An 18,587-nucleotide genomic window follows, 5' to 3' on the forward strand; every position below is an offset into this window, starting at 1 on the left:
ACAACCGAACGTCTTTGTTCCCACATTAGAAAACATTTGAGGAAACATTTGATAGCCTTTTTAAGTAGTTCAGAGTGTAACATTGTTTCTCGAAGGCATCCAGACCGAGCGCCCTTATATCATTACTGTGAGAAATGTTCTTTCATACAAACGATCTTTACACAGGTCCTGGAATAAATATTTTTTCATATTTAAAAAAATAATAATAATTATACGGTAACACAAATTTTTCCATTGCGCATAACTTAAATACACTATTGAGGAATTATCGGACTGATGCACAGTTAATTCCATAGTTATATTTGTCGAATTCCACGAATTCAATGATAGTAATAGGCATATGTCGTTTTCCTGATTGAATACGGACGATTGTATTGGTACACGATTATCTACTGTGGATTTGTATTAGTTTAACTGATGCACAGCAACAAAAGCCATACATTTTTTGTAATTTTGGAGGAACTCAATATTTTTACAAGTGTTCTATATTGACAACAAACTGTTTTTGAACTTAAAAAATATAGGGTCCTTACAGGACCTTCGGCAATCCATTCAATCCAACAAGTTTGGAGAGCGTGTTGAGTTTAATCAATTCAGAACGTCGAGATGGAGCCCAACTCACCGAAGGTAACGTACTAACATAATCATACACCATCATATTCTACTTTCGCATAATATTAACAATTTGGAGACAGCTAATTTACAATACTTGTATGTTTTGTTGTTTTTACATATTAATATATAGTTACATGGTTCTAAATCAGTCAGGTGTTATTAGTGCGTTATTTAAGGATTTGTCAAGCCATAGTCATTGCGCATGTCGTGCGATTTAATGGGTTTCCTCATTTATTGAATATGAATAAGTCATTAATTAAGTTGTTTATTGTTATTTTCTCCACAGTGGGTAGGCTCTTCTTGCGGTTTACACGGACCATATATATTCTACAAGGCGTTTAAATTTCACCGGGACGGTAAACCAAGAATTCTGTCCCTCGGAGACTTTTTCTTCGTGAGATGTAAGCCTGGGGATCCGATTTGCATAGCGGAGCTACAGCTGTTGTGGGAGGAAAGGACTACTAAGCAACTTTTATCAAGCTCAAAACTTTATTTCTTACCCGAAGATACTCCCTCGGGAAGGACAGTTAGCCATGGAGAGGTAATAACCTTATTTTGCTCTCATGACGTGCCTTATGCTGCCAAATGAATAACAGCGTATAGACTAACAAATATTCTGTGTTGATAAATCAATGTGGCATTTTCTGCATTCGTTGGTCATTAATTGTATAATATGCGCATGCATTATGTGATTCCCACATTGATCCATCACAAACGGCATGTGTCTATTACTGTGTTATTGTCTACTTAGCCTATTTGTTCATTGTGTCGACTGCTGAATGTGCAGTTCAATCTTATCCAGCTGTGCGTAATAACGCTGGTGCGGGGATAATTGTATTAGGGGAAGAAAAAACCCTATAGCCTACGAATCCAGCGTTTGTGATTTTATTTCATAATGGTGACATATAGGAGGAAATTGCGAAATGCATGAGATCAAAACTCCTAGATTCAACAACAGAGTCTTTCATCATAGCATATGAATGGTTGCTGAATACGTGCACACGACCTATTGAAAACGAGTGCTAACATGTCTAACTAACGTTACTTAATAATAAAAAAAATGTCTATGAAATCATTCGCATTCCTAACGATAAGATATTGTTGTCAGATCAAATGTACTGCCCTCTTACCCGAGGATCAGGACAGGTCGAAATGCCAAAGCATTACAAAAGGACACTTACTGTAGTCCGATATGTTGGCATTAGCAATATGATTAACTGAGTCATTTTGCTAAGTGGCCAAATATGACGCCTGTATCACATTTCATACGCGCGTGGCAGAGAGCGAAAAAGCTTGGGTTAGTTTTGTATATGCTTTTCTTGTGCGGTATACGAAAGAATCACATATTTTCTATATGCCACTGTAACCTACCCAAATACTCTATTCGACACAACATTAAATTGAAATATTTTTTCGATCACTTGATTATATGGTCACATGAAATATGCCTGCAGTTGCCATTAGGGAGGACAAAGCCTGGTTTGTATTTGATTAGCAATGCAAACATAACCGTATTTTCCTTTGCTGATGGTAAGCATTCTTTCCTCTTGAGTAATACAGTAGCTATCACATTTCCTTTTCATGAGAAAGGTATTTATAGTGGATGTTGCTATGAATAAATGTAACTTAATCCTTTTTTCTTCTTGACTCAACCAGGATCATCCAAATCCTTCATTTGCATTATCCTTTACACAATGTAATGACTTTGTAATTACATTGAGTGCATGCACAGTCCATCATTTAGAAACACACTTCTGCAATAAGGACAAGTCAGCCCCACCCCTTGAGAAGCCTGATTTACATTGTAAAGCGGTAACATCCACATGATTGGATATCTGGACAATATTATTTGACTCCTTCCAGGATCAAACGACAGAGAGACTCCAGTGTGTTGGTAGTGGTCAATTGATAGTTATAGCCTACAGCACAGCTGAAGTAGAGTATGACATAACATATGATGATATCTAAAACTGTGATGTTGATGCCAAAATCATGACCCCATTAAATGTGATTTTAAACTTGATTACATTGGACATTTACTCAAACAGGTAAACTGGCTGCAGTTATTACTCGTCAGTTAATTATATTTATGCAAATCTGCATAGCCTGAGACAGCTTTCAATTTCTAAGATTCACTTCGTAGTTATAGCCTCTGACTAATGGGTATGTCTAAGACTACATATTTACAGCACAAATGTGCACATGTCATGAGTACAATAAGTGTTTTCCTCAGTGTGATAAAAGGAGGTTATAAATCTCTCTGGATATCCCTTCTTGAGTTCAATGCTCAACGCATTATGTCATTTCCCCTCTGGCTCGGGTATTTGTATGCTCTTCGCCCCTCCCAGTGTAGGCAGGGACAAGAGAAACCCATGTCCTACTGTGCTCATTTTGCATTCGCTGACAAACCCTCTACTCCACTAGCTAAAAAATGCCTGCATGCTAATGTGAAAAGGCATTGTGTTGTGTGGCACACCCATTGTGAATATCATACAACCTCTATTTGTCTCGCTGCATTCTGTGGTCTGAGAACCGCCTATTGCAAAACAGTCACATGCGTTAAACTACTTATTGAGTGACACAGTATTAGGTATTGCCCTCAACGCCCCCCTCCGGTACATGTTGGCTCAATACACTGTCTTTATTTGGCTCATGTTTCAAGAGAGCTGTTTTAGATAACACTTACAGCTACAACCGCCAAAGTGCTGCTACAGCTAATTGCTTAGGCCTTATCTTTGCAGTACTCCAGGTACCCTTCGTGGAAATGGAAAATTGGCAAGTAGTGTGGTATTTTTGCATCATAAGCTAATAATTTGTTATTATCTCGGATGTCACTGCTTCTCCACTCTATTACTATACATGACAAAGCAGTGAGGTAGGAAAGCAGTGACTGCAGCAGTTTTATTGATTGCAGTAGAAATAAATGGTGGAATCTGTCCAGAATCAGCTTTGGTTCAAGGCAAAAATCCATACTGGTTGTGTTTGAGTGCTTGGGACATGTTTGTAGGGAAATCAGATGATATATTGTTTATTTGCTTTTTCTCAGATTTTCCTGGAGGGAGTATGTTTGCAAAAGTCATTTTCCAGTTATGTTATCTGGTGGTCCAGATATTCAAACAATAACTCAATAGAAGGTGTTATAACGACTTACACTACATGACCAAAAGTATGTGTACATCAGCACGTCGAACATCTCATTCCAATATCAATGTGTATTAATATGGATTTGGTCCCCCCTTTGCTGCTATAACAGCCTCCACTCTTCTGGGAAGGCTTTCCACTTGATGTTGGAACATTGCAGCGGGAACTTGCTTCCATTAAGCCACAAGAGCATTAGTGAGGTTGGGCGCTGATGTTGGGCGATTAGGCCTGCCTCGTAGTCTGCGTTCCAATACATCCCAAAGGTGATTGATAGTGTTGAGGTCAGGTCTCTGTGCAGGCCAGTCAAGTTCTACCACACCGATCTCAGCAAACCATTTCTGTATGTACCTCGCTTTGTACACAGGGGTATTGTCATGATGAAACAGGAAAGGGCCTACCCCAAACTGTTGCCACAAAGTTGGAAGCACAGAATTGTCTAAAATGTAATTGTATGCTGTAGCGTTAAGATTTCCCTTCACTGGAACAAAGGGGCCTAGCCCGAACCATGAAAAACAGCCCCAAACTATTATTCCTCCTCCACCAAACTTTACAGTTGGCAATATGCATTGGGGCGGGTAGCGTACTCCTGGCATCCATAAAACCCAGATTCGTCCGTCAGACTGCCAGATGGTGCAGCGTGATTCATCACTCCAGAGAACGCGTTTCCACTGCTCCAGAGTTCAATGGCGGTGAGCTTTACACTACTCCAGACAACGCTTGGCATTGCGCATGTGATCTTAGGCTTGTGTGCGGGCTACTCAGCCATAGAAACCCATTTCATGAAGCTCCCGACGAATAGTTATTGTGCTGACGTTGCTTCCCGAGGTAGTTTGGAACTCAGTACTGAGTGTTACAACCTAGAACTGACCATTTTTACGCACACTCAGCGGTCCTGTTCTGGGAGCTTGTGTGGCCTACCACTTCGTGGCTGAGCCGTTGTTGCCCCTAGACGTTTCCACTTCACAATAACAGCACTTAAGGTTGACCGGGGAAGTTGTAGCAGGGCAGACATTTGACGAACTGACTTGTTGGAATAGTGGCATCCTATGACAGTGCTACATTGAAGGTCAATGAGATATTCAGTAAGGCCATTCTACTGCAAATGTTGGTCTATGGAGATTGCATGGCTGTGTGCTCGATTGTATACACCTGTCAGCAACATGTGTGGCTGAAATAGCCTAATCCACTAATTTGAAGGCGTTTCCACATATTTTTGTATATATAGTGTATGTGAGATGCTTACTGTTTAGTGAGCATGACACCAAATCACCCTATTCATTCAACAATGGCAGGAATTTGAGGCAGAGGGGGAGGGAGAAGCCATTAAGTCTGAACGTTGCCCTCAAGTAAATTCCTTTTGCGTTTCTAAAATACATGTAAATTATTATCTTGTTTTATGGCATTACTGGTGGTAATTTAAAATGTAATTTAAACTGGATGTCATGCACTTCAAAGAGAAACATAATTTTGGTTTATGTTATTTCCATACACATACATGAGTTTTTTATATTCTGCTGTTCTTTGATATACTGTATGTAATGATGTGTTATAACAGTGACTTTTCCCTCCACACATGAGAAATTGGTGGTATTTGGATTGGTTTACACCTTGTCATTGACAAACCACTAACATCAAACATTTTCCATAATGCATGACTCTAAGCCCCAAGCTATTGTGGATCATTATAACCTTAGAGGACTGAAACCACAGATGAGATGTTTGAATGTACTTAGCATATTTTCATTCTTTAGTGAATGCTCATAGCACTGCTTCAGCCTGATATGATTTAGTCTTTGATTACACACCCCACAGTCAAACTAAGTCAGATAGTATTCAGTACTGTGTGTTTTAAGTATTTTTGAAATGACACACTGTACAAAACAAAATGGTAGCAGCTTATAGTTTATAGCATATCTGATCGCCAATATCTTGCAGCCATATACATTGCAGGCATAAAACAACTATTTAACCCAGTTCCATTTTTAAACAGTCTCAGTAGAATATATTAGCCCCCTAGCATCTCCTGGCCTCTTTTTTTTTAGATAGTTGAGTTTGTTTTGAGACACTGTAGCCAAGGTCAGTGCTGAGGAGGAAAGATAATGAACTCATATTGCATTTCACTCCCTCAGCCGAGCGCACCATGGAGCATTGTTCATGTCACCATGCCCATTACTCAATTACTAATCTCCTTTTGGCCCAAGGAATTCCTGGGTTGACCCCCTGAGCCACCAGACTGAAACCTTCTCAGCATGACAGGGGCTGTCTGTGGGACTCTTGACTCTTAACTGAAAGACCTGTCCAACCAATGTACCACTTTGCCCTACAATGGTGACATTAAGGAATATCCCTTACAGTTCAAAAACTGTGGTGTTCTTTTTACAGAATGATATGTAATAATATGGATTTTATGGAACTTGACAGATCATGCAATTATTGTGTAGTGGCATTAATTGTTGAATTTTAACAGTCATAAAAGCACACTGTTTCTTTGTAGTCAATAGGGCCTTCAACTCTACTTTAGATTGCTTTGACGCTAAGATTGCTCTTTAGATCTAGTCTTCCTAACATTACATATAGACTTCCCTTGTGACCTTCGCTTCATGTCAATGCATCTGGAGCTTCAAGCACATCTGAAACTGGCTAATGACTCATTATCACCTAATTGATATACTGTATCATTTATTAGTAGTCCTGGGAACGTTAATTGCTCTTACACCGTTGACATTCCACACATGTTATATAAGCTCTCATATATTATTTGTTTTAAAGTTTTTAAAAAAAGGGGTCAAATCCAGTATGTCCTGCAGGGGTTAAAGTAGATTACGTTTCTTACAGGTATGGAACACCCAAGTGCACGCACGCATTAATAATAAAAAAATCCAACTACAAAAATGACAGGGTAGCCTACTCTGCTGACACTGACAAACAGATCAATACAAAACCGATGTTGTCTGATCCGTATAATCGGCCTACGAAAAGAGGAGACACAAATACAAAGATGTCCATCTATCCTGGAGGAGGAAATGATTGTCCAGAAACAAACAAAGGTGGCACTGACCCAATGATAAAGACAGTGAATATGCACACTCACCGGGGATATGGCCGATGTTCTCCACCGGTGCCAATAACATAGGCTACTGTTCGCTCAATTAAGTTATGAATTTTGATAACTAATAGACAGTCTTTTCATTGTCATCTCTTTACAGCAATAGCCATATGCTTTTCATTTTGTTTAATGTGATTCTGTTTGTAAATATTGTTATATGCCTGGCTGGGTCTCTCTGCTTTCCACTGACAGTCGCAACTCAACAAGGATCTATTTAGTATTTGCAGCGCGCGCTCCCCAAATTGCGGGCCCTTCTAACTGTAGGCTATGCAAAAAAAAATTTAAGCAGATTATCCTCTATGGCCAAATCATGCTTTCTGGTGTAGTAGCCTATTTTGATTTTTATTTATTTCTGTATATACAGGAGTAAGCTAATTAGGCTATAGAATTTTGGCACTTACATTTACTTTAGAGAAAGTTTAGCTTCCCCTAGCCTCATGGACATGCTGCCTATACCATTTAATGTGGCATAAACACAACCAGTCATTATATTTTTGGAGCGTATAGCGTATAGCGTTTTTGGAGCGTATACCACCCAGTTTCCAGTCAATTCGCACATGTTTCATGTGGCTGACATGCAGTAATGTTAAATTAAGGTGTCCTATTGCTTTCCTATCGTTTTTTTGGGCATGTTTTATTCATTTTGATAGGCTCACGTTTACCGGTACGGCGTACCGTGACTCTGTAACAGACCGTATTGCCTTTCTTTCACTCTTGATGTCCTATATTATTAATCATGAACCTTTTGTAATAAATCACATTGTAATATTACTGCTCCATAAACATCTAAGGTTGTTGTAAACCTATTGTATCGTATGATAAAGAGCATGAAATGATATAGCAGCAACCTCTTGTGAATTGTTTTATTTGAAGTGTCACTTCTTTCCATTGGTAGCCTCATGAGACCTCTGACCTATATATGCAGCTTGGTGGTTTTATCTTCCAGTTCCTTCCACTATCAGTACCTTAACTCTTTATGGTAACTCATTGTGGATTTTTTACTGCATTTGAATGTGTGGTCTGCTCATTAACTAACTCATGTCACTCAAGTAAATCAAGTTACTAAACAGGATAGTTGGTTACATGCTGGCACCCACACCTGTCACATAAAATGTAATGACGTTAGAGAATACTTTCTGTGAGGAAAACTATAAAGTATGTTATGAATACACTCACTCAAAATACATAATCCTTTGTGAAATCTTCTGAGTGACGTAGTATCAAATATAATATATCCCCTATGATTTGCCAGTTTATTATCTTTACGTAGGCAATTGTTTCAAAGCACAGTAAGAATTCCAGAGGATTTTTGGCTGCTGGCATCACTGCTTAACAATTTCAGCTATCTGCTGTTGATTGTTACTAAAATGGAGGTCTATGTTATGGAAATGTGTACCTAAAAAAAAAAGAGGCTTCCTTGCATCACGCCAGCACGCAAACAGTTTCAACCACCAACCAACCACCACTTGACAGCTCATTATAGGAGTGAAAAAAGCGAATGTCTTATGTTTCCGTTTACTGAGAAGACACTGCTATAGGAAGCTAACCATTACAGCTTTCTTATTTACAGATTTGTTTTTGATTAACTTTTCTTAGCAGTGGACGAGGATTGTGAAAATTTACTCTGTATGAAGAGTAGTAAAGGCACTGTACAGATGTAGGATTTTAATTTGACACCCTGTTGCAGGAAATGCAAACTGGTAGTGTGTTTGAGGTTTAAAAAGGGCTTCTTAAGTTTGTAATTTCCGCTTTCAAATTTTAGACTTGATTTGCCCTAACAAATAATGTATCGACCCCTACATAAATTAGAATCCACACAATAATTCTAATTTCCTGTTGCTGCAGGATTATGTTCCTGCTGTGAGAAAGTGGTCAAATTAAAAGTGTGTGTATGTGTGTGTGTGTGTGTGTGTGTGTTTGTGTGTGTGTGAATGCTTAAAGATAGCTTCAAGGGAAAGGTGTACAGACAGATGTAAGGTAAGCATTAAAAAGTGTGTTTCTCCAGATGGACACATCTGTCCTCCAGATTCCGCAGCTTAATAACAATCTCATACCACTCCGGCCCGATAACAAGCACAACAGCGCCCATTACTCCTCAAAATGAAACCACATTTCAACATTTCTATGTTACAATTTTTTCATTGCAATTCCTGAGAAGGGAAAGATTGAAAAGCTATTTTAGTTTGCCTCAAACAACTTGTTCAAGGGTGGTAGACTCTCTCTAATATAATATTACATTTGAACAAAAGATTGCTTAGAAAAGTTCACCCTATTTACCATTGCAAGTTATGACCCCATCTCTAATAGTAACTATTATATTAGTCTTAAGGTGGTGTTAAGAGTTGACATATCCATGGTAGTTATTTTCCTCCTGACCTCACACTCCCTGCCCTCGCACCTCTGATTCATAAGGGTTGGGTTAAATGTGGAAGACACATTTCGGTTGAATGCATTCAGTTGTGCAACTGACTAGGTATCCCCTTTCCCTTTCCTTCTCTTGTCTCTCTTATAGCATGAGGTCATTGCTGTGTCAGAGAAGGTGATTGTTCGGTTGGAGGACCTGGTGAAGTGGACAGTCCCAGAGTTTTCGGAATGGTCCCACGGGCTGCGGGCAGCGCCTCTGAAGCCCTCTGTCCTGAGGGAGCTGGGCACCAACGGACACAGAGAGGCCCTCCACAGATACAGGGAGAGCACCTTCACCAGCGGCCTCAACTTCAGAGACATCCAAAGGGAGAGGTCTCAACTGGGTGAGGGCAGCAGCTTTCCTGTCTTTCAAGCTGTTTTGTTTGGCTGTTGATCTGTAGTTTGAACAAGCACTAGAGTTATGATTGACATAATTTATACATGGAATTATAACTGTAATTATAAACCTCTTATAGGCTTTGTATAAATAGTTACCAGTTTAGATTACACATCACTGTAAGAGCCACACATGCACAATAATACATGTATGACCAATTCAAAATGGTTTCATTATGCATTTATTTTTGCTCATGTTACATAATTGTACAGTTATAATTGCATGTACATTCTGTATAATTGCCTGAGACCTCTGACATCCTTAATTTGTATCATTGATGTCATTGAGGTATTTGATAGCTGCATTGTAGCAGTGGCGAACCGTGGCTATTGGTCCTAGGTCTTCAGTGGGGGAAAATAATATTCCAACATGTTGTACCAATATAGCAACAGTTAATGCGCCCAACTGAATCAAACAGGCCTAAGGCTGAGCCATGCTTCGGGATGCCACTCACACAGAGGCAGCACCCGCATGGACAATGCTACCAGCAACAACAACCAAACTGGTAGCCTAATGCCATCAGTGTCACACTATCATCAAAAGAGAAAACAGTGACACGTAAAAGGATGTGAGAATAAACAGGTTTGTGATGCTGAAAGGACAGTGACTGTAATATGCAGCACGCACCATGGAGTGTTTCCCAGTCGATATGTACAACTATTACTTCCCATTGTAAACACCTTTTTCACGTTCAGCACACAAAATCTAAAGTTTAAATGCAACAATGTTTCACACACAAGTTGTTTTCAAAGAGAGCTAACAACAGCAAGCGAGCTTTAACCTTTATTTAAGGCAAGTCCGTTATGAACAAATTCTTATTTACAATGACGGTCTACACCGCCCAAACCTGCACAATGCTGGGCCAATTGTGCACCGCCCTATGGGACTCCCAATCATGGCCAGTTGTAATACAGCCTGGAATCATACCAGGGTGTCTGTAGTGACACCTCTAGCACTGAGATGCAGTGCCTTAGACCGCTGTGCCACTCAGGAGCCCTCCACTTACCAGATGACAATAATTTGAAACTTAACATCTTGTTGAAAGTTAATTTTGAAAAGGGCAAAGCTAACAAATTAGCAACAACATCCTCTTCGATTAACCTGCCGCAGCCGCTGCACACTAGCCTACAACAAAAGTGAGCTAGTTAGACCGTGCTTGCTATTGTGCAATGACCTGTCGGCAAAGGGTTCTTCAAAGGGTTCTCCTGCGGGTACAGCCGAAGAACCCTTTTACGTTCTAGATAGCACATTTTCTACTAAGAGTGTAGCTTCTGAGGTCCCAGCCAATTGCTGACTTAGATAGCTAAATGTATCTCCCCAGAGACTGCCGAAGAAAAACTCCTGATTGGGTATTTTTTTATTTTCAGTGTTAACCCTTTTCTTTTCCAACACAAAATGAAGATATGAAAATGATTGTTTAATATCAGCCAGTAGTTTTGAAAGTTGTACTCACGGGCCAAAACAGGTCCCCGTTTTTTGTACACTCTCATCCAATTGTGTACTAAGTCATCCACAACAAATATATATTTTTAGCAATTTGTATGATATGTTACGAATCCAATTTGTACAATATCTTACGAATTTGTTGTGCGTAGCCTTTTCCACTCAATACCCCTGTCATCCAGTATACATGTTAAAAATTACAGATTTTGTGATTGATAAGCGCCTGAATTGGAACGCAATGGCTGTAGAGTAACATGCTACACATGTCAGAGCGCAGGTTCTCCGTTTCACAGCGCTGTATTTGTGTTGACAGCTGTTATAAATTTGAGCGCCGCGCGACTTGAATATTCCCCATCCCTCCCTCTAATTGGCTACTTTTGCACATTTGTTGTTGTGTGAGTAATGGAAATGCTGTAAATAGAGACGAGTCTTTGTTCTGAAAGATGAGACGTTGAAGATTATAATAAATACCGCTTTGATGTCATACAAGCAAGCCAAACACATGTGCACTTTACATTTCCATATTTGAAAACTCATGTCATTTACAGTATCAACTATATACAGTTGAAGTCGGAAGTATACATACACTTAGGTTGGAGTCATTAAAACTCGTTTTTCAACCACTCCACAAATGTCTTGTCAACAATCTACAGTTTTGGCAAGTCAGTTAGGACATCTACTTTGTGCATGACACAAGTAATATTTCCAACAATTGTTTACAGGCAGATTATTTAACTTATAGTTCACTGTATCACAATTCCAGTGGGTCAGAAGTTCACATACACTAAGTTGACTGTGCCTTTAAACAGCTTGGAAAATTCCAGAAAATGATGTCATGGCTTTAGAAGCTTCTGATAGGCTAATTGACATAATTTGAGTCAATTGGAGGTGTACCTGTGGATGTATTTCAAGGCCTACCTTCAAACTCAGTGCCTCTTTGTTTGACATCATGGGAAAATCAAAAGAAATCAGCCAAGACCTCAGAAAAAAAATTGTAGACCTCCACAAGTCTGTTTCATCCTTGGGAGCAATTTCCAAATGCGTAAAGGTACCACGTTCATCTATACAAACAATAGTACGCAAGTATAAACACCATGGGACCACGCAGCCGTCATACCGCTCAGGAAGGAGACGTGTTCTGTCTCCTAGAGATGATTGTACTTTGGTGCAAAAAGTGCAAATCAATCCTAGAACAACAGCAAAGGACCTTATGAAGATGCTGGAGGAAACAGGTACAAGTATCCATATCCACAATAAAATGAGTCCTATATCGACATAACCTGAAAGGCCGCTCAGCAAGGAAGAAGCCACTGCTCAAAAACCGCCATAAAAAAGCCAGATACAGCTTGCAACTGCACTTGGGGACAAAGATCGGTCTTTTTGGAGAAATGTCCTCTGATCTGATGAAACAAAAATTGTTTGTCCATAATGACCATCGTTATGTTTGGAGGAAAAAGGTGGCGGCTTGCAAGCCAAAGAACACCATCCCAACCGTGAAGCACGGTTGTGGCACCATCATGTTGTGGGGGTGCTTTGCTGCAGGAGGGACTGGTGCACTTCACAAAATAGATGGCATCATGAGGAAGGACAATTATGTGGATATATTGAAGCAACATCTCAAGACATCAGTCAGGAAGTTAAAGCTTGGTCGCAAATGGGTTTTCCAAATGGACATTGACCCCAAGCATACATCCAAAGTTGTGGCAAAATGGCTTAAGGACAACAAAGTCAAGGTATTGGAGTGGCCATCACAAAGCCCTGACCTCAATCTTATACAAAATTTGTGGGCAGAACTGAAAAGGCGTGTGCGAGCAAGGAGGCCTACAAACCTGACTCAGTTACACCAGCTCTGTCAGAAGGAATGGGCCAAAATTCACTCAACTTATTGTGGGAAACTTGTGGAAGTCTAACCGAAAACGTTTGACCCAAGTTAAACAATTTTAAGGCAATGCACCCAAATATTAATTGAGTGTATGTAAACTTCTGACCCACTGGGAATGTGATGAAATAAATAAAAGCTGAAATAAATAATCTCTCTACTAATATTCTGACATTTCACATTCTTAAAATAAAGTGGTGATCCTAACTGACCAGGCCATTTTTATTAGGATTAAATGTCAGGAATTGTGAAAAACTGAGTTTAAATCTATTTGGCTAAGGTGTATGTAAACTTCTGACTTTAACTGTATACCCTGAGTTGTCTTGAACAGAAGGAGCCTATGTTTTTATAATTTTTTATTTATTTATTTATTTCACCTTTATTTAACCAGGTAGGCTAGTTGAGAACAAGTTCTCATTTGCAACTGCGATCTGGCCAAGATAAAGCGTAGCAATTCGACACATACAACAACACAGAGTTACACATGGAATAAACAAAACATACAGTCAATAATATAACAAAAAAGTATATATACAGTGAGTGCAAATGAGGTAAGTTAAGGAAATAAATAGGCCATGGTGGCGAAGTAATTACAATATAGCAATTAAACACTGGAATGGTAGATTGGCAGAAGATGAATGTGCAGGTAGAGATACTGGGGTGCAAAGGAGCAAAATAAATAAATAAAATAAATACCAGTATGGGGATGAGGTAGGTAGATAGATGGGCTGTTTACAGATGGGCTATGTACAGGTGCAGTGATCTGTAAGCTGCTCTGACAGGTGGTGCTTAAAGCTAATGAGGGAGATGTGAGGCTCCAGCTTTAGAGATTTTTGCAATTCGTTCCAGTCATGGGCAGCAGAGAACTGGAAGGAAAGACGACCAACGGAGGAATTGGCTTTGGGGGTGACCAGTGAAATATACCTGCTGGAGCGCATGCTACGAGTGGGTGCTGCTATGGTGACCAGTGAGCTGAGATAAGGCGGGGCTTTACCTAGCAGAGATTTGTAGATAACCTGTAGCCAGTGGGTTTGGCGACGAGTATGAGCGAGGGCCAACCAACGAGAGCGTACAGGTCACAATGTTTGTCGTATTGTGAAGGAATTTATCTGCGGAACACGTACTTAAATGTAAATTTTATGCGCAACAAAATTAGTCTTGTTTGTCTGAAGTGCCTTGTGAATGCCTCACACTGTAAGATCAAATTTTATGATTTAGTTGGCAATATAATAAGCTTTGGAATGATGACCACCTTGCCCAGAATGTGATTTATAGTATTTTTTTATCGTGTAAACAACAACAGTAATTGTATGATGTTGGGGGCTGTGGTCCAAACAAAAAACTACAAGTGTGCTTGCTTCAGTTCCGGAAAAGTTAGGAGAGCTCAAAAAAACACCTTATAGTTGAAGGCTCTTTCCTTGAGTCATAGAAGTGCATTGAAATGACTTTGGAACTGTGCACAGTTTGGAGAGGTGCGTGGCCAGTTTGGAGAGGTGCGTGGCCAGTTTGGAGAGGTGCGTGGCCAGTTTGGAGAGGTGCGTGGCCAGTTTGGAGAGGTGCGGCGTGGTCTAACTAAGACATCAGTTAGACCTTTCATTCAAACCATATTCTTATTATGTTACTGAATGTATTCAGACTATTTTCAGATTTGATTGATGACAAATGCTGTGAAAGGTAGACTAAATGTCAAATGCACATAAAATCAACAGTGTAATGTTTGGATTCAGTCATGTGTCAGTTGAATTGTTGTGTCCTCACTTTTTGGTCTGATAAAGTGTTCTCTTTCAATTGCTACCATGATCATGCATATGCTTTTTATAGTTATTTTAGAAACATTTCAAACTATCCATATAGGCCATTTTCCATGAGTTCAAGTGAGTTTTTATTTTTTTATTTTGTATTTTACCCCCTTTTTTTCTCCCAAATTGGGATCAAACCCAGGTCTGTAGTGACACCTCAAGCACTGCGATGCAGTGCCATAGTCCGCTGCATCACTCGGGAGGCCAGTATAAGGGGTTTTAATTAAGATCCCGGACTGCATCTTTAAATCAGAACATATTGAAAATATTATTGAAAAGATTAAATACAAAAGGACAATTATTTCATAAATCCTTAGGCCTTCTCTTATGGCATAGATGGCCCTCACAGTTCAACACTGCTCATTGTGGTATTTTACTGCTGCATTGAACAGAACATGAATCACAAGATATAAAGGAGGCTGATGAGTCATGCTAATCCTTGCAGATATTACATATTTGCTGGTTTATTTAAACAGAAGAAATGTGAAGGACTTTGAGTATATTTTTGTTTTTACCCCTTCAGATGAAGTAGCATAATTGTCATACAATGTTAATGACACATTCCGCATTCTCTAACTCCAATTTCATGTTTTTCTATTTAGTTTTTTCTTTTAATTCGTAGTTACAGAGTCCTCCCTGTCTTCATATAAAAATCTCCTATTGACGTCAATACAAGTAGAAGGTCTTGTCACACATTTTTATTTATTTTTTATTTCACCTTTATTTAACCAGGTAGGCTAGTTGAGAACAAGTTCTCATTTACAACTGCGACCTGACCAAGATAAAGCATAGCAGTGTGAACAGACAACAACACAGAGTTACACATGGAGTAAACAATAAACAAGTCATTAACACAGTAGAAAAAAGAAAAAAATAGTCTATATACATTGTGTGCAAAAGGCATGAGGAGGTAATACATAGTTGTATCAATTTGGGATTTCTAGAGATACTGCTGTAATATTTTGCAAAAAATTGTTTTTTCCACAACCAAAAACATTTGACTAGAGAATAACTGAAAGAAGGTACAACATAGACAAAGCAAATTGAGAAAAAGCCCTTCAGAATGGGCTATTGATGGTTGTTATTGTTTTGGGTGATGTGTATGATGCATATATCCTCCAGTAGCTGGAGAGCTTGCTTGTTTTTTCATTTGAGTGTTACATTGCCCTTGAATACACTCTATATCATTACATTTTCATGCAGAAAGTGGATTGGAGAATCAATAATGGCCGCCTTGTCATTCTACTACATGAGGAATCAATAGTGTGTGTGTGTGTGTGTGTGTGTGTGTGTGTGTGTGTGTGTGTGTGTGTGTGTGTGTGTGTGTGTGTGTGCGTGTGCGTGCGCCAGTGCTTCTCTATATGTGCATTTGTGGTGATTGTGTAATAGGAATAGCAGAAAATATCAGAGGGACAAAAAAAGCTGTATCGATTTTTCTGATGTCAGTCTCGTCACCTTCTAATATTGTCTGTGTCTGTGTGATGCTAATGAGCGATGTAGCCATTAATGACTCCATCAGGCTGTGTAAATGCACTTGTCCCTCCAGTGGAGTCTCTCACTGGCTGCCAGCTGAATGTGCCGGGTCAGCAGAACTCCCCTGGCAGGGCACCAGCAGCCCTAGCCCTGTGGCATGTGTTCCCTCGCTTGCCTGCCGTTGGCTCTCTAACGATAAGAGAGGAATCATTCAACAAAGGCACGCTATTCCAGGGAGCTGCAGTTTGGATAGCTATATGGCTGTGATGAGCTGATGATTGAAATGAAATATGAATCAACAAGAGATATTGCACGCTTTCCTCGAGTGTCCTGCCGCTAGCAATGTAGGTTTTGTTAAAGCTTCTGAATCATTATTTTGATTTTAGATATTTTTGGGGAAATTATTATTTATAAGCCATTGAGTTTCTTAGTGTTGGATAGAGCTTTCGTGCTTGATCAGTTCTATTCATAACATGGATGATCTACAGTATATATCAGAGCCATTTATTCATTGAAAGAACAGGATACTGACAGAGATTGCATGGAAATAAATTGTGCGCTAAATAGTAATACACTGTTCTATTGTTCGAGGGAAACATTTTGTATCCTAGTGCATCCAAATATTTCCTGGCAGACAGTCAATGAAAAGTGCAGTGCATGGAAAGCTTAAATAATGCTCTCTACAAATGTGTTATGAATAGCAGATTCACAGTGCTATTGCTTATGTGAATTATATTATAATTATTATTATATATTATAGCAACTAAGCTATGTGCTCTGATCACAAAGGATAGGAAAACCGAGATCTCCACTGTAATTAATTTGAAAAACAGTGCCCTTGCCTTGCCTGCTAGCTAGAGCGCCGCATCGACCACAGTGATTCTTTTTACAGCGTGAAGTGAGAGTGGAGATGGCTATTATAATTCAAGTGCCGTCTTGAGGAAGAATTAACTTTCAAGGCTCTCCACATACTAAATGATCAGGGTTAAGAGCAAAATTACACTTATCTGGACTTGCAGGTGTAAAGATACCAATTCCACCATGCAGCCTTAGCAGGGAAAGTTTACATCGATCCCCAAGAGAACTGTCCCAATTTTGGGCCTGTCAAAATTGGTTCTATTCCAGTGGACTGGACTGGACAGGAGACTTAAGATGGCTTAAGATGTTTATTTTAATATATATTTTTAACTTCAAGCTTTTTACATGCAGTATATTACTGTGACATCAGTATCTGCATCTAGCCATCTACTGTATGTTCCAACAATTAAGAAAAGCCCCAATGTTGAGGAAGGAAATGAGGGTTGAGAGAGTGAGAGAGAGAGAGAGAGAAAGAGAAAGAGAGAGAGAGAGAGAGAGAGAGAGAGAGAGAGAAGAAAGAGAGAACATGTGTGGATCATTTGGGTCATGATTCATTCTTCACAACTGCAGCTCTTTCACCCAGAAAGACTTGTGCTGTGACATGATGACATGAATTGTGCAAGGTCACATTTTTCACTCTTTCTCTACCCCCCTCTCTTCTCACCTAGCTGGAGGTCGATGATTAAATTATTTACAGGAAGAACAGTCAACCATGCTGCTTTCTAGTTAACAACATTTACATTCCTACTTGAATGAAAATTGTATGTTTCACAGGTGCTCCATATAAATATAATTAATCCACTGCATAAAGCATTATACATTATTTATAACTGTTGAGATGCTGCCACTGGCAATCTTCAGAAAATGTTTCAGTTTAAATATTTTGAATTGATACAGTCTATAGATTATAACCTTCTCATTATCTTTCAGAGAGAGCTCAGCGGAATGATAAGAGAATAGAAACCAGATTTCTTTCTCTAGCTTGAATTATCCAAGTAATAAACATATGATTGTAGTTTATGTAGCTTTTCTATTATACTGTGGGAGGAAACAGACTATGACACCAATATTGTGATCCTATAGACAAAGGAATGGATTTGAAATCAAAGGATGTCTTGTTGTAAAGCATATTCTTCATTCAACTGTGTATTAATCAGATAGATGCCATACGCTCCCTTTGTCATTTTCTCTCCCTATGCAATTTCCTCAAACAAATTCTTGAACTGTCCTAAGCTTTGAAGTAATTCAATGGAGTGTTCTATTGATTGTGTGACTCTGATAGCAGTGGGTTTTGGTTTATGGGCATGTCCTTTATTATTTTCAAACCTGTTGGAGAGAGAATCACAAGCTGTTTTTCGCTCACTGATCTGCTCATATCATTAATTCCCTTATGACTGAAGTTTGGCCGGAAGCCAAATAATTCTAAATCTGTAAGCAGTAAATTGTGTGGCGGGGTGGAAAAATCTATTAGAT

The 18,587-nt window shown here is 39.3% G+C and overlaps 1 protein-coding gene across 1 annotated transcript in view; it reads left to right on the forward strand.

The window, feature by feature from the left end:
- The first annotated feature begins 238 nt into the window (after window positions 1-238).
- LOC110502541 (AT-rich interactive domain-containing protein 5B) overlaps window positions 239-18,587 on the forward strand; it is a 76,419-nt gene continuing 58,070 nt past the window's right edge. Inside the window, exons 1-3 of the mRNA XM_021580660.3 lie at window positions 239-627; window positions 902-1,156; window positions 9,375-9,609. Coding sequence (XP_021436335.2) covers window positions 607-627; window positions 902-1,156; window positions 9,375-9,609 — 511 coding nt within the window. The 5' untranslated portion in view covers window positions 239-606. The remainder of the gene's footprint in view (window positions 628-901; window positions 1,157-9,374; window positions 9,610-18,587) is intronic.

Source organism: Oncorhynchus mykiss, chromosome 23 (assembly GCF_057628025.1).
Source record: "Oncorhynchus mykiss isolate SJ-2025 chromosome 23, ASM5762802v1, whole genome shotgun sequence".
NCBI classification, from domain to species: Eukaryota; Metazoa; Chordata; class Actinopteri; order Salmoniformes; family Salmonidae; genus Oncorhynchus; species Oncorhynchus mykiss.